General features: G+C 39.4%; 1 protein-coding gene across 2 annotated transcripts in view; it reads left to right on the top strand.

Annotated features, from left to right (window-relative positions):
* ESR1 (estrogen receptor 1) overlaps positions 1-25156 on the top strand; it is a 253330-nt gene that overhangs the window by 203908 nt on the left and 24266 nt on the right. For both annotated transcript variants that reach the window (XM_058534133.1, XM_058534134.1), the window contains exon 6: positions 16789-16922. In XM_058534133.1, coding sequence (XP_058390116.1) covers positions 16789-16922 — 134 coding nt within the window. The remainder of the gene's footprint in view (positions 1-16788; positions 16923-25156) is intronic.

The following is a 25156-nucleotide window of genomic DNA, read 5'->3' as shown; positions in this document are numbered from 1 at the left end:
GCTAACATCTGTCACCAATCCTCCTCTTTTTGCTGAGGAAGACTGGCCCTGGGCTAATATCCGTGCCCATCTTCCTCCACTTTATATGGGACGCCGACACAGCATGGCTTGACAAGCAATGCGTCGTTGTGCGCCCGGGATCCGAACCCTGGGCTGCCACAGTGGAGCGTGGGCACTTAACTGCTATGCCACTGGGCCGGCCCCAAAACTATAATGTATTTTGAAATAAATTTAATAAAGAAATTGCAAGAGCTCTATAGAGACAATTAGACACTTCTATTGAAGTATATTAAGAACATAAAGCATTAAAAAGAAAGCTATACCATATTTATGCCTAGGAAGATTCATTATTGAAATATATCAGTTCTCCACAAATCGAGCTATAAATTCAGTGCATCTCCAATCAAAATCCTGACTGCATTCTAAAGTTTATATGGTAGAGGTCAAAGACCAAGTTAGCCAAATACTTCTGAAGACTGAAATTAAGGTGAGGAGATTGGGTAAAACACTAGAATAATTAATTTATGAAGTTATAAAGCTATTATAATTAAGACAATGTGGTATGGGCGTAGAAATAAGCACATCAACTAATGAAATAGAAAAGAGAATTCAGAAACTGGCATTTATGAACAACTGACCTGTGGTAGAGACAGCATTGAGATTGTGAGAGAAAGGAGGAACCATTACATGAATGGTCCTGAGACCATTGGTTGTCTACATAGCAAAAAAAAAGAAAATATTATCCTACTTTATAACGTGAAAAAATTAATTCCAGATGAATGAAGAACTTAATTGAGAGACAAAGCTAAAACTTTTATAAGAAAATGTAGAAAAATGTTTATCTCAGCGTTGGGAATTATGTCTCAAACAAGGCACAAAAAGGACTAGCCATAAAAAAATATTGATAAAGTTGATCTCTCTAAGATTAACGACTTTTATAAAGAAAATAAAAAGAAGGTAGGCTGCTGGAGAAATGGGTATTTATTTTTTTATTATGCTTTATAAAATACATATATATTATCAGAATTCTTTTGCATGAATCAAATATTACACTGAAAATACAGTAAGGAAAGAGGGAAGATCCTAAACAGCTCACATTGACATTCCTTTACATCCATCATCAGCTAAGTCAGGAACCTGCATCACTTTAAGTTTTCTGAAATGTGAAATGGAAATCCTTGTGGAGGGCCCTCACAGATACATTTAGAGATTATATGTTCAGGAAAATGGAATTGAAATGTTTTAGGAAGAACCATGGGCCCAATCCTTGAAGTACATGTTGGTTGGGTTTTCTATAGTATGTCATCACAACACAATCAGACTCAAAAGCATTTCAATAAAGTGTGGGTGGAAGAGGACCGTGTTGCTTCAAGGGCTTCATTAGCTTTCTGCAGACTGGAGCTCTCCAGGCCGTTGGGAGGAACCCTGTTTAGCTTGGTTCAGAATCAATTTTCACCATCACTGAGGCCTGGGAGGTCAGAGTGCAGCATGAAGTCCTTGGGAATACACCACGTGGGGAAAGAAGAGATAAAAATGTTTTTCTGAAAGCCTAGAAATGGGCTCAAGTTTTGTTTATCAGTTGTTTCTAGAACAATATGTTGTAGTGCCAATCACTGATAAAATGATAGGATTATACCTCGATCCCTACTTTAGTTTCTTAAAGAAGTTTCTGGTAAATTAGAGCAATGGCAGTGGCCCAATTTTGTGTTATTCCATTCGACTGAAGATACAGTTTCTACAAGTACCGTGGCCTGAAGCCTTGGAAATATTTTATACGGGGAGAGAGAGGGCGAAACAGGGAGAGATACCATAAAAACAAATGAACAACGAAACAAAAACCAAAACATTACCTTTATGGGAAGGATGATGAGAAAGACTCATTGATCCGTAAAGAATACATAGATAACCTCTCATTTCTTTCCTGAAAATTCCATACACATGAATGGTTGGAGTAGAACAGGTTCATCTGGCTTTTGAGGTCACATGGATGATGTTGAGCTTTGCTGTTAATGAAACTCAGTGGATTTTTCTTAATTTTTATTTCCGTTTCTAATAAGCATTCATAAGCTGTTACGTTGCCCTCTCCTAGACTGCATGCTTAAAAAAAGCCTTAGAGTCAACCCTTCTAGAAAAAAAGGGTAAGTTTTAAGTGATGATGATAATTCTACAATATGTGTCATACTTGTGGTTTATAATGTGCTACCCTACACATTCTCTCATTTATCCTTGGAATAGCTCTATGAGGATATTGAGATAGGCCTTATAATGCTCATCTTTCCCCTGAGAAAATGAGATTTATAGCTGTGAAGGTGTCTGTTTATGACTGCAAGGCTAGTTAGTGGCAGGAATCAAGACTCCTCACTCCAATGTCAATGCTTTTTCACTCCACCGTTAATAATTGATGTTGATTAATAATATTGACATTTTCTTGGGCTTTAAGAATATAGAGAAAAATAAGACACAACCCTGTCCTCTGAGAGCATATAATCTACTGGGGGCAAAAAGACAGTTACAAGAATATATAAGGCTTAATATGTCAACAAAAAGTAGATAAGTGCCAAATGAGGGATAGAGGTGGTAAATGCTATCTACTGGAACGTCCTTAGTCCAGGCCTAATCTCGGGAGTAGTGGTAGTGGGGAGTGACAGATGGAGAAGCAGGAGGGAAAATTACTGTGGGAAGATGAATGGTTCATTCCCAGGGCACAAGAAGAAGAGAGAAGTGCAGTGGAATCTTTAATCCATGAATCTGGTACTGAGCGCCCAAGTCTTAGTCCCAGGGCTGGCACCATGCACTTGGCCGTTGAACAAACTTTGGGACCCGTTGAAAAGAAAGTTGTAGGAAATTTTAAAGTCACAGAGCAGTAGCAGCTTGGAAATCAACCAGAACACGGTTCTCCACACTCGTGTTCAGGTACACTGGTGTGAAGGGAGTCCCAGAGAGGCCTCTAAGAAGGATTGAGAGTGGTATGGGGTGCAGCAGAGACTAAAGGCACATGAAAGTGAGCCTCACTAGAAGATGGGGTGTCATGGAGAGGCTGCTCGGTGTGATGTCTGAGAGCCTGGGCTCTGGAGCTAGACAGCAGGTCAGCCACCAACTAACTGTGACTTTGAGCGGTCAACTTCACTATGCTTCAATTTACTTTTCTATAATAATAGTACACTTTTATATATGTATATGTATATAGTGAATGGATTAAGATTTTATGTAAAAGGAAGACGGAAACAGGGGCATTGCTTTTTCTTCAGGCATTTCAATGGCCATGATTGCTTGTGGTGCATTTTGTTTTTGCACCACAGAACAAAATTGTGTGGTGCATTTGATTTTGGTTTTGGTGCGCATAAGAACTTTTGCAATTGGAATGGCCATGTTAAGAAATGTGACTTTTATTTTCTTCCTGCTATAGAGACTTGAGGAAATATTCCCCCTGTGAGTCTGATCTTTGAAAAACAAAAATATTGGGCACTCTTCTCTTAAATTCTCCTAAGAATTCTCTTAAAGTTGCAATGGCCTCTCTTGGCCCGGGGGTGAAGACCACCCTCCTGATCAGAGCGTGAGGGCCCTGTTTCTGCTGCAGCCTCTTAGCCTCATCCAGGACCACTTGTGCCTGGGCTCACGGAGTTCCAGAGTTCTAGGATATTGACCTTTTAGTTTCTCAAACTCATCAAGCGTTTTCTTATTTCTGAAACCTACACGTGTCGCTGTCCTTGGTACATTCTTCCACTTCTTTTCCTGGCTAATTCCTAGTTCTTTAGGTTTCAGATTAAATGTCACCTCCTCAAAGAGGCCTTCTCCAACACCCACTTTCCCCCTTATCTGAGATAGTCCTCTTGTTATACTCTCTCATAAGACACTGGACTCTTCCTTCTTGGCATTTATTGCAATTAATAGTTTTATTTTATTGTTATGTGTGTGTGTGTGTATTTACCGTCTGTCTACCTTACTAAACTGCATACTGTAGGAGAGCAATGTTTTGCTCATTGTTATTCTGCCAATACTTAACTCAGTGCCTGGAAAATAGTAGATTCAGATGCAATAAATATTTACTGAATGAATAACATTGATCTTTGAGTTTCTAGTGTATAGCACAGAGTCTGGCATATATAATGGACTCAAAAAATAGTGCACAGCTAAAATTGAGTTAATGAAGAAATGAAGTGTTAATCATATTTTCTTTACAGAGAAACAATGATTGGTTTATCAAAAGCAGAAACCCTGTCTCACATACAGATGTAGCACTCTCTTTGTTCATTCATTTGCCTTCATTCCAGTTAACAGAATCTGCTCATCTAAATACTGTGGAGAAAAACTACCTAATTGCTTTGTCTGTATAATTCCAAAACATCCAAATGAAAAGTGAATAACTGAGGCATTCTTCCTTATGTTTTACATTCCTGGAGTGAGTGTCTTAAAAGATTGATCGAATCTCTTTTCAGCTGGATATTTCAGTCAACACAACCATTAGAGAATTTTCCTCTAGGGACTTACTTTAGCTCTTAAACTAAATACACTGTACAAGCAAACTGAAGTGTATCATTATCTATAGAAGTGCAGAATTCCACCTTTCTTGGACAAACCATTCAAACCCAGAAGTGTGTTTTACACGTTCTGACAGAAGCATCTATAATAACCAATTCTAAACTCCTTTCTTGCCACTTTAGCACCCAAAAGTATATGAGAAGAGTGCACGTTAAAGCTTGTTCTATTTACTAGAAAATATCTCTTGGCTTTAAAACTCTTTGGACTATCAGCCTCCTGATGTGAGAAAAGTAAATAGCAAAGAATTCCTTAGAGTCTTACTCCTCTATGAGAGATAGCTTAATAAAGGTAATTGAATGTTAGTTGACTAAGTGTTTGAAGCTAATATCCAGACACATCTTTCAATTAGGCCAATCTAACATTTCCTGTGTAATCATCATGACAACCATTTGCATCAGCGTGAACAAAGAGGGTTTGAATCCTTCTGGGTGAGTAATAAGTGTATCAATCATCTGTACTCTGTCGCCAGGATTGGAGGTAGGCTCACAACTCTTTCAAGGCTAAAGCCCACCCTTGCAGATTGCAATAAAGAGACAGGAGGGAATGAGGGTCCTCTTGGCCTTGTGTGGGGGCATGATTAGCGGGTCCTTGGGTGGGACCTTCATTCTGGAAGGGGTTGAGTATAGAGTTAGATGTGTATGGACGGCCTAGTGACCTATGGCAACCACTCCAATAGTTTAGTAATCAATGAGTTAGTGCTTCACCGAGGCAAGTCTCTGAAGGAGAATGACTTTTTCCTTGAGTTGAAAACATCCTGAGGACATTGCTTGAGAGGTATACTCACTCCTTCCTTTGATTTTAATGAGCATGGACTTCATTTTACTAAAAGAATCTTTGTAGCTTTTTTCCTCCTTTCATTGGAAGTCCATTTCCTGGGCACCAATATTGATTGGCTTCTCTTAGTAGATTGTCTTACATTTCAAATGAAAACAACAGCACCAAAGCTAAACATTGATTTAAGCTAAGAAAAGCAGCGAGCTGAAAACTTTCTTACAGTCACGCTTCCCAACTTCTTCAGCAAGGTCTGCTTGACTTGGAAGGTGCCTTCTGAGAACTTTACATTTCTAAGATGCTCCTAAATTGCTCCATGCATCCATTCCTCAAACTCTCAGTGAAGATAGCACTGGCTTTCAGTCTCATAGCAACTCTTCTCAAGGTAATGGACCAAAAGTTATTTCCACTTGAAATCTAATCCTTCTAGATGAATCATACAACATGGATTTTATCTCACTCTTGTCAGAATAACTCTAATAAAATGATCTTCTGGCCATATTCTTGAAATTTCCCCTATTATTTTTTATTTTATTCCACTATTTCTGTAATTCTTTATCTAAACACTACCCTTTCTAAGAGGAATTTTTTTGCTAGTTATTATCACATGTGTTTATCTCATTCACCTTGACATATAGCCTGTGATAGTTAAAATACATTAATATATAAAGCACAAAATTTGGCCCAGCGCCATGAAGTTTACGTGTTGACAGGTGCACAGAGGGAAGGCATGAGAAAGAGATGTTCTCCTAGTGAGTTCATTGAGCCCATTCTTGCAGCCTTCAGGTCATTGCATTTGTTCAGAATAGTCTTCAGAGGAAAAGACCTCAAACTTGGGAGTTCTTTGAAGAGTCAGAAACAAATGAGCCCTGCATAATTTTTCAAAACAATCAGACCTTTCATCAACTCTTAATCAACCATTTAGTTTTGTGCTTTGTTATAATGATAGGAACCTTGGTCTCGGTGTTCTTAAGGTTCTACATTTCAGTTATTTGGTTTCTTTTCTACTTTAGTGGACACCACCACCTGGGAGCTCTACCACCAGCAGTTCTTAAATTGGAAGCTCCCTCTCCAGAATATATGCTCTGTAGCTTGTACTTCCCCTACCCATTAGTCCTGCTGGACCTACTCTTTATCGTTGATACTTAATACCTACTATTCTTTGGTTACAAACAGTTTTCTGATTTCATTTCCTCCTGGCCCATCCTAAGCTCCGTAATCAGTCACTGCAAAACTACCTTCTAGAATCTCTCTCCCCTCAACTTTTCTTGATACCTAAAGAGTCAGTCTTCTACCTTGGGTCACATCCACTGTCTACTTTCTTCACTTCCATTCCCAGGCTACTCAACACTGCTAGAAAAAGCTAGGATAGCATCTTGATCTGGCCCACAAATTCATGCTTATCTTTCTTGACTTCTCTAACCGATCATTTAGAGATCATTCTGTACTTCTTGATACCCTCCTCCCTGGTTCTTTTTCATCTCTCCCACTGCTCCTCTTGGGTGTCTTGAGTAGGCTTATCTTCCTCTTAGGTAGTATTCCCCTAAGATACTGTCTGCTCCTTTCCCTCTGCACTCAGACACTCTTGCTTCGTACCTCCTAAAGCTGAATCTGCAGACTGCAAGTTTTTTTCTGAGCTTCAGATCTCTAGGATCTACTTGGATAGCTTGCAGCTGTCTCAAACTTCTCTCCTACTTATGGCTGCCTGTTTTTCCCTACCCTAGCACCTAGCTTTTTTCCCCTTCATGCCACTAATTACAATTTTATTTAATTATTTTTTTCTTCATTTCTTTTCTTAATTATCTGCATCCCAAATAGATTGTAAGTTCCTTTTGAGGCAGGCACATTCCTGTCCTGCTCATCATAACATTCTTATCACCAACGTGGGCACATAGTTGGTGCTCAATAAGTTCATTGAATGTAGAACAATGTATGCAACAGTGGCAAGTAAAGCATGGCACACAGGCCAAATCCAGTCTGCTACTGTTTTTGTAAATAAAGTATGATTGGAACACAGTCATGCTCACTGGTTACCTATTTTCTATGGCTGCTTTCACCATGAAATACCAGAGTTGGGTAGATGTAACAGACACTTTATGTCTCACAAAGCCTAAAATATTTACCCTCTGGTCTTATACAGAAAAAAAATTGCTGACCGCTGATATAAAAGATAGTCTCAGAGCACAGAAAAAAAGTGTGTAACCCAAGGGAGAAAAGAGTAGAGAATGGTGGGCTGTCAGGGAAGTCTGCCTGGAAGAGGAGATACCTATCTGAGCCTTGAAAGATGAGAAAGATATCCAAGAGCAAGAGCGGGAGGATGGAGATGATAATCCAAATAGACATCACAGGTAAGTGCTGTGGGTAATCTGCGTTTGTTTAGAAGTGTTGTGCAGCATAAATTGCAAGGTAGATAGTAAGAAATGAACTTGAGAAGATTGGGCAAGGACCAGAAATGGAAGGACATTCTTGAGCCTATCCAATCCCAGGGCCACAACAACATTTACAGGTTTCTCCCGTGTCCTGAAATCTCCAGCCTCAATCTACCTTCCCATATTTTCTGCAAATAATATCACTTTCCACTTTCTAAACAATTTGAGGTGATACTATTTCTAACATTAACTTCTCAGAATATCTCAGTGTTCACACTATTTCTTCTCTTATTCTTGAGTTAGGAAAAGGCACTCCTTCTCCTATGATGATATTGAGTCTGCACTCGTTTCTTTTCCATGTCTCTCTCTGTCCCACCCCCTTTCAGCGTCTTCCTTTAGTCTATCCCATTCCATGCCTCTTTCTTTTGACCTTCTAACCTTCAACATCTTGGTCCCTCCTGGTCTGCCACTTCTCTGACCACTCATCCTTTTGACTGGTTCCATGTTGGCTCCCATGCCAGAGACGATGTTGCTCCTTAATCTCCTCCCTCTGCCTGTTTCTTCTCTCTCTCTGTCTCTCTTTTTCTCTCTATCTCTTTCTCTCCCTCTCCCTCTCTCTCTGTCTCCTGTTTTCTCTTTCTCTGCTTCCTCTGATGATCTCACTCCCTTTCCCAGTTTTAACTATCTCCAAAATCTCTATTTCCAGACATTTTCATGCTCTGTTGGGAGCCCTATAAATTGATACAACCTTTTTGGAAGGCATTTTGGCAAGACTTATTAAAATGTTAAATGTTTATACAACTTGACTCTGCTATTGATATGTGTAATAATTTTTCTGGACACTTTTGCAAGTGTAGAAAATATATATGTAAGAATGATCATTGCACATTGTTTGTTGTAGCCAAAAATGGAAACAATATAAACACCCATCAATAAGGTAGTACTTAAATAAATATGAATACATTAAAATATTGGATATTCATTTAAAAGTTGAGGTATATTTTGATGCACTGATTTGAAGAAGATGCCCACTATAGTAAGTGGAAAAAACTATCCAAATTCATATTTAATCCTGGCCTCTCAATTTCTAGACCTACACTTTCAGGTTTCTGCATGTCAACTTTACTTAGATAGTTCTGTGAAAATTTAAATTCAATACTTTTTAAGGGAATTTTTTTTCGAGTGGCATATGAAAAACCCTCTGAATTTCTTTGTTTCTGCTAATTTCTCTATTTCTTTCATCATCTTTCCAGTCGTTCTGGCAAACAATTTCAGAAGTGTCTTTAAATTCTTCCTTTCTTTGCCCAACACTGTGGATCATTCACCAAAGTCGATTGATTCTTCCTTTGCAAAGGATTTCCGAAATATCCCTGATTTATCTTTATGACCACAGTCACTGTCTTATGCCTTCTCTTCATTCCTCATGCCTGCAGTCTCTTCCCAGACTGTTATCCTCCTTCCCTCACTCTCCTCTGCACACTGATGCCAAATTATTCATACCAAAGCATTTACTTGATCATCTCACCCACTAATAAGCTTTTAATGGTCTTTCCTTACATATTATTTCCCGTATCATCTCTTAAGCCTTTTATTAACCACTCCGCACACTGACTAATCTCTCTTTTCAAGTTTCTCTCCTTACAAATGTCAAACTCTACTGACTAGATTACTCACCACTACCTGAATATGCCTTATCTTTTCCCACCTCTTGACTTTTACTGATACTACTTAATATTCCTGGAATTTCCTTCTTCCTACTCAATCTACCCTTGGAGATCTACATCAAATGCCACATACTCATTGACATCTTTCCTAATCATGCCAATTGGAAGTGATTGGAATTTATAAAGCAAGGTGCCATAGAAATACATTTCTTATATCCGTTTGATCAGTCAGTAGCCATGTCTACAGAAGATAAGTCTGTCTTTGCATCTTAAATGTATTTGTGTGTCAGTATGTGGGGAATGAGTTGGGGCAGGGAGGAATCAGACTCATGCATCTAGTCTGTGTCATGGGGTACAAGCTAATGGTTGTCACAGATATTCCTAAAATTTCAGCTTCTCAACACAATGAAAGTATATTTCTTACTCCGACCACTGTCCAAGATAGACATCTTCCTTGGTAGGTGACCTTTCATCCAAGGACCCAGGTTCCTTATAACCTCAGGTTCTGCCCTCTACTATGATCTGGAAGTGCTTCATTCAGACAGTAGAAGGAAAAAAGGACTGGGGAAGGCATATCTATTTCTTAACTACTTCATCATAGAAGTGATGTAAATCACTTCCACTCACTTTCCATTAGCTAGAACTCAGTCACATGTGCACTCTTAACTGCAAGGGAGGCTGGGAAATGTTGCTTAGGAAGAAGCTTAGGAGGCAAAGGAAATGTGTTTTGGTGAATATGGCAGTCTTTATCACAGTCTTCACTTCTAGTTCCCAAATATCTATTCTTCCCATGTACAGAATGCATGCTGTTCCTCCCCAATCCGAAGTTGCATCCAGCCACTGTGCCCAGCTCCAGGTGCGTTCGGCTCAAGGATTTCTTAGTGATGTGCAGTGCTCTCCATCAAGCGTGGATGTGGCTCCTCCTGGTTCGTCAGCCTCAACCCACAAATACACTCAGTATCCCATGGTGGAGTAAGGGCAACATAACTGTAATAAAAACTCCCATTGAGAAAAACGGGAAGAGGGGATAGTCTGCATCACTCTTACATAGCAGTTATGCAATCCTACTGGGCAGAATGAGGAGGCTTCTACTCTGAGGTGCCTGAAAGTTCTTTGGTTAGTCTCTAAATCTACTCTCTGGGGAAAAGGAACTTTCTGTTGTTCTCCATGAACCCTGGCTTCACCTTCCAGGAGACTCTTTCTTTCCGTTATTCTTCTTGGCCACGTCTGAAGTGAGAGTAGAGAAGCTTGTCCTTTTTGTGAGCTGTAGAGTGTTCACAGCACTTCTGCTGTGCCTACCCCAGTCCTTTTCCCATCTCCTGTCTGAATGAAGAGCAGTTCAAGGACCTAGTAGGGGGCAGAACCAGAGGTTAGAAGGATCCTGGGTCTTTAAATGGGAAGGTCACCTACCAAGAAAGATGCCCACATTGGACAGTGACCTAAGTAAGAGATAAACTTTGTGTTGAGCAGCTGAAATTTTAGGATCGGAGGCTTGAGCAATCAAAGGCTTTTGTTTTTTAGTTCAGGCGTGATTTTTTTGGCAGTACAGTTGTCCCCCCAATATGGTAGGTTTCTATTCTGTTTGCTCTTGTCAGTTCCATCTGCTTGTAAACACACCCAAAGTCCTTTCCTAGACACAATTCTCAAGTCTGATGTTCTTATTTGCTTATTTGTCCTTTGGCCTCTCCCTCATGATTTATTGGTGACTACCTTGAAGCTATTTGAAATAGTAAACTTGGATGGGGAGGTAACACCCTATTGGTGTCACTGTTTACCACAAGACTGAGTTACTTTGTAAACGGAGAAATCTTACTGAACCTTTCATACTCAAGATGCTTTTCGATTTCATCTCTTAATGTTTCATGGCCATAAGCAGTTGGCTTTTCCAAACTGGTAAGAACATCTGTCTTTGATATTTCTCCATTCTTTTCAATTTATGCTTGATAACCACTCAATTCTTGCCTAAGCTCACCTCTTTCTTGTAATCCTATACTAAAGGCAGCTGTAGTGCCTGCCACAGAGCATCACTCAGACTCTCTCTGTCAACTTCCCCAGGTGTGTGGTCTGCCTTGCAAGTTATTTCAGACCACAGTTTTACCAGATATTTTGCAATGTTGTAACAGGGCTCTCCACCTTGCTGTATCTGTTTCTTGTTACTTGGCATTAAGGGAGTAAACATTTGTCATGGCAGTACCCCACTTCCCTTACCAATTTCTTTATTGATCCATGTAGGCTGACCACTATATCAAACAACTACTGTATCTTAATGGCTTGATTATTTCTTATTCAACTTACAGTCCCATGTGGGCGATTCTGTCCATGTGCTCATTCAGACACACAGAGTTTAAGTAATTGGTTCGAGGTCACAATTGTTAAACAGTGGCATCAAGATTTGAACCCAGACAGTTGAACTCCAGAATCTTAACCACTTTCATCTCAAGTAATCATCTTTGAGATATAGCCATTCACATTTGGCATTTTTCAAGATATATCGCTTAGAATTTGCCCTCTTCAGCATTTTGTTCCACACGTCATAGAGTTGTGTCTGTAAACCTCTTGATCATACAAATATTTGTGGAGCCACAGAATTTCAGAGCATGTGATAAGAGACTTTGTAGCATCAAAGATACAGAAGCTCTTTACATACAACTAAACCTGCCACTATTGATTTTAAACAGCATCTTGATTTGCAACCTTTTCTTCTAACTATATTTTACTTTTTTTCAGGACAGCTAAATTAAATGTCTTATGTTGATCTCCTAGGTTTTCTCAGTTTCCATCTATCAATGTCCTTCGATACAAGGAGACGCTATGGGGGAGCTACAGTTTGTAAGATTACTTTTGAAGATATAACAGGGCAGGTTTTATCTGCACACCCTCATTGGGGCTTTTTATTTTCCCTATGGAGGAATAGGTACTTTGGGGCTTCTGAAAAACAGGCTTTCATTTCTATAGAGGAGAAACTTCCTGGACATGCCATAAATGCTCTTTCAAGCCCTGTCACTTCCCCCGTTACATAAGTGCAAATGGACTGCATTTGAAGACAGTAAAGAGCAGAGCAAGGTTTCCCCACAAGGGGATTCTGAGGTACTCTGAACACCAGACTGATGTAATCAGTGGAGGAGTTCCTTACTGCGGGCTGTCACCTCTCACAGTGGGGGTCATGGGCTCGTCTGCTTGGTAAACTACTCCTGATCTATGACTGAAGCTGTGCTTCCTTTAAAAATAAATCTTGTTCTTCTATACCGCACATGTTTCTCAGCCTCAGGAGCACCTCATAGATTTAGCTTAATTTTGTCTTATTGTAGTAATGTTATCTCCAGATTCTTAGTAATCACCCTACTTCTGATACTGTTGATTCATCTGTTCCTTCTAAAATTGAGTTAAATGCTCTAGTCTGATTGATTCCTTCAAATTAACATAGAATATTTCAGCAGGACTTTGAAAATGAAGCCTTGACCCCAGTGTGTAGTGACCTCAGTGGACAGTAAAGAGTTCCTCTGTGTCAGGCAGGTGACAAATGTCCGTTAACCTTGAAAGTCCACATGGATTTGTACCTGATCTTCAGGTGACAAATTGCTAACTCTTTTCACCTTGTTATAACACTAGTGAGAGACCCTCAGATACCATGTCATCAGTAAGTCATTTCCATGCAGGCACCATTCTAGTGATTTGCTGAAAATATCATCAGGGCCATCAAAGTGCATAATTTTTATTTATTATACAAATAGTGGCTTGGCTGGAGTGTTTAGACCAAGTGAGTTTTTCCCATTGAAAGGATAATGAGTTCATTCTTATGGACACATCAGCATAAAGTTCTTCTAGACTCTTACAGATCCCTCCACATCCTCTAAAGGAAGACACACACACACACACACACACACAAAGAGAACTGAATTGAGAGTTGTGGGTATGTGCCGTCGCTGAGGGCTCAGTCTATGGCTCCTGATGTGTGCTGAAGAGCAACCATTGTGCTGTCAACAGGTGGTAATTGCTGGTTAGAAATAACAAGATATCCAGTGAGGAGAGACTGAGAAGAATACACTCTTGTGGCAAGAGTTAAGAACAAGCTCCTCATGGGGAAATGTGGGAGACTATTGAGAAGGGAGGAGAAGCAAGGGGAATCGTTAAGACTCCACTTTCTCAGTTTCTGCTCTGAACTTTTGCTCACAGCAGGTGAACACAGGCTCCCTCCCACTCTGAGCTTGCCCCCTGCCGGTGTGCAGTCTGTTAAGTAAACAGAGACTTTATACTGAGAAAGGAACATTTCTCTATTTTGGCTATGAGTTGTTATTTTTAAAACTTCATCCTCCAAACATTTTCCCCTATCCTTGTTTATTTTTTCACTAGAAAGAAAATGTGCTACTTTTAAAAAATGTAACTACAGGACAAGAAAAACTCACTTCTAGTGTGGCTCTGCCTGGTTAAGGCCAACTGATCCTTTGCTGTCACCACCGTTTCATCCCCCTGTTGAGCAATATAGCTTTTAAAGAGTCCCGTCTGCTTGTATAGAGCTTGCATGCACCAGGATGTCCACAGTCAAAGCAAAATGCACCCTGGCAATAGCTTTCTGGAAACTCTAGGTAAAAAGGCCAATCTCTCCCTTGACATCTATGGATCTATCAATATATCTATAGCTTAAATATAGCCCCTACTGTGTGCCACAGGCCATTCTAAGCACTTTACATAAAAACTCATTTACCTTTATATGAGAATACTATGACAATTGCTTCAATATTGATATGTGTTAAATTTGGGGAGACTGACATTAGATGTAAGAGATTTTCTTTCTATACCTTTTCCGGGGAATGTATCCCACTGCATTGCACCCATCTTTCTCCTTGTCTATCTTGCCCCTGTTCTGGATCTCTTTATTAATGAGGCCCATGACTTTCTTCTCTGTACCCTAATGTCTAACACAAAGCCTGGTATATAATGGGCCCTCAATAAATCTGTTTGAATGAATTAAGGTAGAGCTTGAAAGGAAGACAAAGAAAATCTTATTGTTGGAATTCTTTCTTCTGGTTGGTAGGCACTGTGGTTTGACTTAGCAGGTTTGAGTCCTAATTCCCTCCTTTGGAAAATGGGAAAAATAATATTAACTTTAGAGGGCGGTTTTAAGAAGTAAGTGAATTTATCAAAAGTACTTAGCATATTTCAAGTCAGCATGAAAAAGATGGTTTATACCATAAATGGTGTTAAGAAAAGTAACTAGCTGCCTGGAAAAAATACTAAGCTGAATCCTTGATCTATCTTGCACCAAAGTAAATCCCAAATAATGGGTGCACAACTCTGTGAATATACTAAAATCCATTGAATTGTACACTTTAAGTGGGTGAATGATATGAAATGTTATTGTATCTCAATAAAATTGTTATGAAAATAAATAAGTCCCAGAAGATCAAAGATTTAAACGTAAAAGCATGGAACTAAACTGGAAAAACATGGAATTAAAAATGAAGGCAACGTGGGCCGGCCCCGTGGCTTAGTGATTGAGTGCGTGCGCTCCGCTGCTGGCGGCCTGGGTTTGGATCCCGGGCGCGCACCGACGCACCACTTCTCCGGCCATGCTGAGGCCGCATCCCACATACAGTGGCTAAAAGGATGTGCAGCTATGACATACAACTATCTACTGGGGCTTTGGGGGAAAAAATAAATAAATAAATAAATAAAATTTAAAAAAATGAAGGCAACGTAAGATGGTTTTTTATAGGTTATTGAAGGGGAGAATGAACTTTTCATGTAAGACATACTATTCTAAAACCATAAATGAAAAGTTTGGTAAATTTGATTATGTTATAATTAAATGTTTTGAGGAGGAAAATACCAGAAACAAAATCAAAAGAAAAACATGACAAACCACGAGAAAAGAATTAAAAGCACATAGGACAAAAGGCTAGTTACTGTAATATATAAAGAGCTCTTAAGAATCAATGTGAAAATGACCAATAATCCAACTAAAAAATATGGGCAAAGGACAAGAACAGGCAACTCAGGGAAAGAGCATCTACCAGTATATTCTCCAACCAACAGCCTATTGGTACAAGCTGTTTGGAAGCAATATTTGAACTATTTATGAAAATTAAAAATACATAAGTCTTCTGATCTAGCAATTCTACATCTAGGAATTTATTCTATAGCTATCTATGCATATGTCCAAAGACATAAAAATAAGGAGTCGTTGCATGAAATTTTTTTAACAGCAAAATACTTGAAATCAAACTAAATGTCAACCAACAAAGAAGTGGTTAAAGAAATTATAGCATTTCGTTCAGTGAAAAACTATGCAGCTGTTAAAAACTGTTGATGAGGAACTCCAAAATATATTAATTAAAAACAAAACAAAACAAGGTACTGGACAATGTGTTTAGTGTTCATATTTTAATTTTTTATATATATGGCAAATATATGTTTGCATATGCATAGAATATTTTAACTGCTTCCTGTCCCCCTCAAACATATCATGTCCCAAATTCAGGTTGTAAACAAAAAGATGAATGAATTCTTTTCACAGGTATTATTTCATTTAATTTCTGCAACAACCCTGTGGAAAAGGTAGTAATACTTTCTATTTTTTTGTATTACACGTTATGAACCTTCAGATTTGCTTATTGAATAGTTACTACTATTAACGTGAAATCTTTGATTCCAAGGCTCTGTTGTAAAGGGAAGGATCCTAAACTTTATATAATGATTTACGACATCCTTCATCACCTGACTTTGTCCTTCTTTCCTATATTAATCTCCTGTTTCCTTCTTATCTCTAGCATGCTGCTCTATGTTCTTTTTCATGCTGTTCCTTCTTTCTACATTTATGACCCTCTTCCAATGATGTTCTCACACCTCTGCTCATAAAATCCTACATTTTCTTAAAGTGTCAATTCAAATGCCACCTACTAGGCAAATTCTTACCTGTCATTCTTGGCAACATCAATGGTTTCAGCCCAACCATAGTCCATAGTTATCATAGTTTCTTCTGTACTTCCAAAGCACTTCATACAAGTCTATTAGAACTGGTTATATTATTTCAAGACCATGAGCATATTGAGAGTAGAGGCTCCATTTTTAGTTCCATAACTATCACAATGTCTAGAATATAGTAGCAGATCAATAAATATTTATTAGAAAAATCATTTACCTGAATCTTAATAATTTTTGATTACCCGTAGGTTGAAGAACTCTACTTTTAATGTAGCAGATTTTGGGATTGAACAACACATCTCTTCTAAGAATTTGAAATGAAAATGTTTTATTGATGGAAAATCTTTTTTTGTCTTGCCTTCTAGAATTCAAATGGATGTTCATGCTCCATGAAGAGAATGGGCTGCTGTTTTTTGTTACAGATTTGAGCCAGTAGATTTTTATGAATGTGAACCTTATCATGTCTTCTGAAAGCTTTTCTGTCCTTTAATATTTTTTTCTTTTTTTTTCCCGTGTTTTTATAGAAACCAGGGAAAATGTGTAGAGGGCATGGTGGAGATCTTTGACATGTTGCTGGCTACATCATCTCGGTTCCGTATGATGAATCTCCAGGGAGAGGAGTTTGTGTGCCTCAAATCCATCATTTTGCTTAATTCTGGTGAGTTGATAACATGGGAGAATTTAATGCTAGGTTACTGGAAGAAATATTTATTTGTATTTTCAACCAGATACAAACTACCTACTACAAAGGCATGATCATAAATTGAAAGAAACACTGACATATTTAAAATAACCTATTGTCATTGTAGATTACTTATGGAGGTAGAACCACTCTGGTTGAATATGATGGATAAAATTAAAAATAAAACAAAACAAGGTACTAGACAATGTGTTTAGTGTTCATGTTTTAAATTTTTACATATTTCACATATATATGTTTGCATATGCATAGAATATTTTAACTTCTTCCTGTCCCCCTCAAACATATCATGTCCCAAATTCAGCTTTGAGGATTGAATTGGGCATCGAATCAAATGGCCTTTTTGTTGAAATATTTACATCCTTTCACAGATACTGTAATGTTTTTATTAAAGTGGTACATATATATAGACATATGTCTGTTGATAGTTATATATGTCAGAAAGGAAGTAGACCAAGTGACCCTGTTGAGAAATTGTGACCAATTCCAAGCTCCAGATCATAAGGAAAGAGGCTTATTTGACACTGACCATGTTTCTGGTCAAAACTGATTAGCTGAAAATTATAATTGGCTCAGAGATAGAAAAACCTGGTCCTAAAACTGAAGAACACGGAATGCAGTAAATTGGTCCAGCTGAAAGAGCGGTTTTCCTTTGGTCTATGGTGTCTAATTCAACTGTTCCCTCCTATTTATTCATTTGAGAAAGCTTAGCTGAAAGCGGCATCTGTTTTTGTTTTTGTTTTTGTTTTTATTGTAGTGAGGTTAGCTGTTGTATAAGAAGTCACTCCAGGTCACCCAGATGGAAACTATGGCTCAGCCTGAATTAGTACCCTGACTCCTCTCAGCCCCCTCGGTATTTGGTTCTAAGCACTAGATCTCCAGTCTGTGGGCTTGAAGCTCAGGAATTGGGTGTCAGCTTCACAGTAGATGCCCCTGACCTGGACATTTATCCCCCATCCCTGGCCCTACTTCTTGTCTTGGACCTTCTTCTCACATAGAAGTCATAGCTATTCTGAAGCCCTAGGGCTGATTTGGATTTAGTTTCTTATACCATTAGATATGGTCTCAAATTTCCCAATAGCCAAGCTATAGTCTGTATTGATCACACACGTAGAGAATCAGTACTTCCTTCTCTTTTCCAATGTTTTCTCTCTTCCCGAAGCATGCCAATCCCTTCCCACCTCCCCTAGCAATTTTCCACTTCTCTTCTCCACTGATGCTAGTAACCTACATTGCTTAATGGTTATCATAGTAATCATTCTCACTTATCAACTGATAAATGGAAATCTGTACTATTACACTAGGCAAAAACTGAATTACAGAATGAAGTTGCATGAAAAATAATGTGATCGACACTAAGGAAATGATTACCACTACATTCAAGTTTCTGGTTTCACTCACATGCATTGTGCTTTTCATTTGAGTCGTTTGTCCTGTACATTGAAGGGTCCAGATCCCACAATGGCTCTTTATTGGATGAGAGTTCTGGGAGCAGTGCCACTCGGCTGCACAGTGCCAGGTCCTGAACCTGCTCCTTCTTCGGTGGAGGGCTGGCACATGCTGATGGCTTTCATGTGGGCAATCTGTTAACTTCAGAGAAAGCAGGCTTATCAAGTGGTGAGACTTTTTTCCCACTTTTACCAGGAAATAATTCCCCAGACAGGAAGTGAAATTAGCCAGAGTTGTATAATCAACACAGTAGATCTCTGATCTTGTAACCAAAAATATTTCCTTCAGATCCATGTTGCCTTTTTCTGCATTATTGTTCTGTTCCTATAACAGGGTGCTTTTTTTAAACATTATATACAAAAAAGGCAAGATTTTTGCTGTCAAAATATTGGATTCATAGACCCAGGTCTTTTAAACCCCAGAGGAAAAAACTTTTAGCCCTCACATGAAAGTGTTTTATTAAAGACTGGCACCAGAATCTCAAAACAGTATTTCCCATTGCAGAATTTGGACCTCCTCCTGATTCCTCCTCTAGTTAAACTTTCCTCCTCTACCCTTGTTCTTTCATCGTTTTCTCAGAATCTTCTGTGAGCTTCCTTGCTCTTGAAGGGTTGGAACACTATTTTGGAAATACAAGGCACTGTATACTGACAGAGTCTACAGCTGTCTTTTTCATGAGCTATCAAGGAGGCAACTCGTCTTTTCAACATCAAGGATGGTGTTGCCGGCTCGCAAGTGGTAACCAAACAGAAGCTGTCTCTCAACCTGTAAAAAGCGATCCCACTCTTCTCACTCCAAAAGTGAGCTATGTTTTTGAAAAGCAGATCTGCTGCTGAGCACAGCTCCTAGTATGTCATATTGTTCCTGAAAAACAGAATCAAAGAGGACAAGACTCTGAAACACAGTGGTATGGTACTGGGAGCCTTTTTTCAGAGTAAGCACGATGATCAACAATTTTTTCCCACAACTGGAGGTGTGGATTTTTTCTAAAAACCCAACCAATTCATGGCTGTGATCCGGAGCAACTCTTCACCCATCATGAGACAAATTAAAGAGTGACTCGAATTCCATGAATCTCTGACAGAAGCCAAACTGCAAATGATTCAGGAAGACTGAGCTAGAAGATGCTTTTCTGATCCCTGGGAAACAAGACCTCAGTGTATGGAGGAACCTTGGGTTTTGTGTTGAGCCCCAGTCACCAAAGTCTGAGAAGGGCGTGTTTACATTGGCCTTGACTTTGGGGCAGAGGCACAAGGGGAATTGAAAGGCTTTGTGAGGACCCACTAGGAATGTCTTTCTGGAAGTCTTGTCTTTGAGAGGGTCTCTCAAATGCCAAAATTTCCATGGGAAGCCCTCTTCATAGCTGTTTGGGAGTGGGAGATATTTGTTATGATTTCTGCCTCATTTAGAATAATTTATTACTTTGCTTGCAAAAGCCTGCAATCTTCCATAGGACAAACTCTGTTTGTTTTTCCACTCCCATCAAAGGACAAAGGCGTTCCTGGTTAATCCAAAGATACCTTGGCAAAATCACTGCCAGCTTCAAGGCATTCTGAGGACTAGCTGGACAGAGCTCAAGATTAGGGCAAATGAGAACAGAGCAGATGAGCTCAGGGCAAAAGGCTGTGAGGGAGCAACAGTGAGAGAAGGATAGGGGCTGGAGCCACAGAAGGAACCAGGAAGGAGGCTCTGTGCCTGTTCACAGTATCCCTTCTGCCCAATGTGACTTCAGTTCTTCTTCATAATTCCAATATTTCTAATTCTTCCAGACCCAGCTCAGATCTCACCTCATTCAGGAAATCTTGATACTACCCAGGTCCGTAATAAGCTTTTCTTCTCTAGACTATTTTAGTTCTTAGAACCAGTACCACACAGTCTAGCATTTGGTTAATTGGTTGGCTGATTTCATTCATTTCTTTAATAATTTCATCCATTTATTCAATAATTCATCATTTATTGAATTCCTACTATGAACTTTGTGCCAACTATGCAAAAATGAGTGACACAGTTTTTTTTTTTCCGTTTTTTGCTTTACCCTGGATTGGTTCTTTATGCATGATTTCTCTATAAATGATTACTACTTTTTTGCATTCCTCGCAGTCTTTAACTTGTGAACTGAAAACAGATATTACACCATTCAGTCATTTAATAGACGCTTGTTGGTTGAACATGACCAGGAGGACATGGAAAGTCCCCATTTGTCCCATGCTGTTCCTACCATTATACAGACCTAGATAGTATCAAACTATTAAATGGGAAAAATAATGTCCATCACCTTGGATTATTGTGAGCTACAGGAGAAATTGTGTATAAAGTGTCTAATGCAGTTCATGGAACATAGTAGCCCCTAATCAATGATAGCTACCATCATGACTCATGGGAATCTCTAGTTTAATTAGAGTCAATCATGCCTTTTTTTCAGTATAATTAAGTGCTTGTAGTTTAAAGACCTCCCGCTAGGCTTAAAAAAATATTCGAGACACAAGGAGAATAATAATAGAGATTGTGACTGTTCCCTGAGACTTTGTTAATTGTGCTATTTTATTATGTTTAGAGAAATTTTAGCCAGCCCTGGTCGTCTAGTGGTAAAGATTCGGTGCTCTCATTGCCTGACCCAGGTTTGTTTCAGGGTAAGGGAACCACACCAACTGTCTGTCGGTTGTCATACGGTGGTGGCTGCGTGTTGCTGTGATGTTGAAAGCTATGGACCAGGATTTCAAATCCCAGCAGGGTCAGCCATGGTGGACAGGTATCAGCGGAGCTTCCAGACTAGACAGACTAGGAAAAAGCACTTGTTCACCAACTTCTGAAAAAATTGTCCGTGAAAACCTATGAATAGCAGCGGAGCATTGATACAGCACAGGAAGATGAGGGGATGGTGCAAAAAGACTGGGCAGGGTTCCCTCTGCTGTGCACAGGATCGCTAGGAGTTGGAATCATCTCGAGAACACTAACAACAAAAAGAGAAATTTTAGAGCAAGATTTATCTCATGGATAATGATTGTTATTTGAACCTTAATATTGGCCAACCTTCATGAAAACTCTGCAGTGGGCCACTGTCAAGTCACAGTGAGCTCATTCATCAGTTCACTCTGTTTCTTCTCATCCTCCCCCGCCCTCCATATGTGATCCTCATAAACCCCCCGGAATCCACTCCCATTCAGAACACTACCCTTTCACTGGGTGTTTTTCAAGACTCAGAAAAAATCACAAGTCAAAGCTTAATATGTATATACCTACAATCTCTAATAAATGTTTGGGTTAACCTTCAAATTCAATTTAGTAATTATTTTTACCTTTTTTTGAACTCCTTTCTGACCACAATTCTTTATATTCCCCAGTAATTCCAAAGAGCCTTGCACACTCTACTCCCGGGTAACTTTATCCAGCTGGCTCACTGGAGAGCTTGTGAGACCCCTGACTCCAGCTCCTCTGCCCTCTGTTTAATAGTAGATCCTCTTTGCTTTCCTGACCCATGAACCAACTCCCATTACCCAGAAGTCTTCTCTGTGTCTGCTGGATCCCTGTGCTACCCTCAGTGGGCCCATTTGTTACCCCTGAAATGTCTTATGTTATAGAAATGTTGCATCCTTGGTTACCTGTTCGTCCCAAATTGATCTTCAGACGACTTTTCTCTTTCAGTTGGTAGAGTAATAAAGGGGAATAAAGAGCCAAAAACCACAGGGTGAAAAGTTAAAGAAAAACAGAAAACCAGAAAGAATTATGGCAACATCTCTAAAGTGTGTACCCTGGTGTTCATATAGAGAAAAAAGGGATATGGAATGTTGGACAGGTATATATATATTAAACATAAACATAAAAATGGTACCAGCTCTTGTGTGTCATCTAGTTCTGTTCTGCTAATATGGCATATTTTGTCATCTTGGTGCCTTGATGAAACGTATGATACTGAAGCTAATGACAGGCGTTTGTTGTATATGTGTTCACTCTGGTCAGAGAAGCATTTATTTCATGATTAATTATAACAAGCTCTCATCACAGAGAATATTTCCTCTCTCCAGAGCTGAATTCTTCGCACTCTCTCCGTTAATTATTAGGCAATTATTTAGAGCATTTATATTTTTAAATTTAGAAATAAGACAATGGTTCAGAGCCCCTATATTTAGAGGAAAGAACATTTTAAAAACACATTGAGTGTAAACAGTGAAGATCGTTAATTCTCAACAGTTGAAGGTTTCTGATAGGAACGGGCCTTGAAAATCGCAAATAGGCACATTGTCAGGTATGCCCATTGTTCTCACAATGGAGAAAATTTGATTATATTATCTCTTGAGTTCTTTGTGATGCCAAGCGTCCTCTCAAGGGAGCCTGCTTATTGTCATTCTTTTGAGACAAATGGCACTTCATAGTTATTAAGTGGTTCATTGTCTTCTTCTCTCTGGCTGACTGGATTCTATAGGCAGTGGACTCAACTCTCGGAGCCTTTCTCTGCTGCTAACTTCTCGTGTGGCCTGAAACAAGCCTAAGGGCCTCTGTTAATTTCTTGAAAACCTAGTGTGGCATTGACTTTGTCATCAGAGTGGACTAGCATTCAAGATAAGCAATTCTGACACTTATTTAAAGGGTAGTGCCCTTTGATAAGCTGCTTCCCTGAGCCTCATGTGTAAAATGGAAATAATGACACCTAACTCACAGAATTGTGACTATTGAAAGAACAGCCACCTAGTGTCTGGCACATAAGAGATGCACACAAATGTTAGTTTGCTTTGTCCATGCTCTCCAAATACTAAAACCTTGGAGGAAATTTTGTCCCTATGAAAGAAATTGACCCTATGAACGAAATTACTATGTTCTTCTTAGCAGATAATAAATAAATTCATGCCTGGAAATTCTGCAGTGGGATTTTGCCCCTGCCATTTGGGGTTAAAAAATTACATTCTTATGACAAAGATGTCCTTCTTGTGAATGGAATAGTCTCAGGCCCAAGACAGGGTAGATTGGTTCCTGAATCTTGTTCCAGAGATTTCTTGGAGCTTCTAAAGAACTGGGGAAACCAACCAAGTTATTGTAGCCTGGGGAAGACTTGGGGAGCCCTAATGTGAACTCCTGGGATGGAGCAAAAGGCAGCAGCCACTGGGATACTAGAAATCCTTGCAACATTCCTGATGTTAGGCGCAATTTTTCACTCATTCTCAGAACTTCATGGGGAGGAGCAGTTACTTATCGTTTTGTGCTCTCAAGTGCATCATCAAAAGGGGAAGCCATATCCTAGGTCCTTGATTTAATGACCATTTTGAGCCACCTTCTCTAGGGCCCAGAAATCATGTAAGGCAGTATTCTTAAGTTTGAATAACATATGGATCCATTTAAAAAGGCAAAAATGACACAGACTCCCCCAGTGCTGACTTAAAACATTCTTTGTACTGTAATGTTGCTTAAATATGAATAACCATATTTGTTATTTAAATAGACAACCAAGTATAAACTCCATATGTTTATAGCTGTTATATAAATAGAAAACCAAAACAAATTCACAAGTTAAATACAAACTAAAAGGCAAACTGACAATAGTATTTTTGCAGAAATTGAGTTGCTGTTTGCAACATGCCTGAGGCAGACCTCTGGTCTGCTGGTCTACCAAGCACCCTGGTGATGACTCAGTTCTCCCACCACTTGCCTGTGTTCAGAACAATCCCAATGCCTTTGCTTGTGCAGCACGCTGTGACGTCATCTGGCTTTCGCGAGAACACATCGCTTGTGTATTTCATTTGCTTCTGTTCTGTGTTTATTTATCTGAGATACTTAAACTATAACTGTTGGATTCTAAGGCAATCATAAGCGTGGGTGAAAATATCTTACTTGGGAAAGAGTCAAAGTTTATATGGATTATCTAGATCGGTACATCTCAATATTCCACACATTTCAATCATCTGGGGGGGGTCTTTGAAAAAAATCCCTATGTGGTGACCCACCCCCAGAGATTCCGCACAAAATTTTAAAATTCTAAAAGACAATTTAAGGACCTTTGAGAATATATCTTTAATTCTTGGGAGTATGTGGAATCTAGTTTGAAAACTACTGGTGTAGATGATGAAATTTCAGCTAAATTAAAATAGTTCTCTAGTATATTATAAAACTAACCATTTTGCAAGCTGTGAGGGAGCATCTGCTTGTGCTCAGAACTGTGCCAGGCACTGGAAGCATAAAAATGAATAAGATCTGTTTCTTACACACATTGGGTTGGGCTGTGAGCACAGACAATTAACTAATTATTTCAGTATCATGAGATAAGGGCTGTGATGAAGGTGAGCACTGAGTGTTGCAGAAACGCGACAATAGGGTCCTTATATGTGGACTGATGCTTCAGTGAAGTCTTGAGGATGAGCAGGACTTAGCTGGAGTCAGAAGAAAGATAAGCAGGAAGTTCTGGCTCCACCGTTAAACTAACAGTGAGGGTCTCATCAAGCCACTGGACCTCTCTTTGCTGGTTTCCTCAGCTATTAAATGGAAATAATAATTCTAAATAGGGCCGGCCCCGTGGCTTAGCAGTTAAGTGCGCGCGCTCTGCTACTGGCGGCCAAGGGTTCGGATCCCGGGCGCGCACCGACACACAGCTTCTCCGGCCATGCTGAGGCCACGTCCCACATACAGCAACTAGAAGGATGTGCAACTGTGACATACAACCGTCTACTGGGGCTTTGGGGAAAAAAAAAAGGAGGAGGATTGGCAATAGATGTTAGCTCAGAGCTGGTCTTCCTCAGCAAAAAGAGGAGGATTAGCAT

Source organism: Diceros bicornis, chromosome 39, assembly GCF_020826845.1.
Source record: "Diceros bicornis minor isolate mBicDic1 chromosome 39, mDicBic1.mat.cur, whole genome shotgun sequence".
Lineage (NCBI taxonomy): Eukaryota > Metazoa > Chordata > Mammalia > Perissodactyla > Rhinocerotidae > Diceros > Diceros bicornis.
The sequence above is the reverse complement of the archived record's forward strand: the minus strand, read 5'-3'. Positions and strand labels throughout refer to the sequence as shown.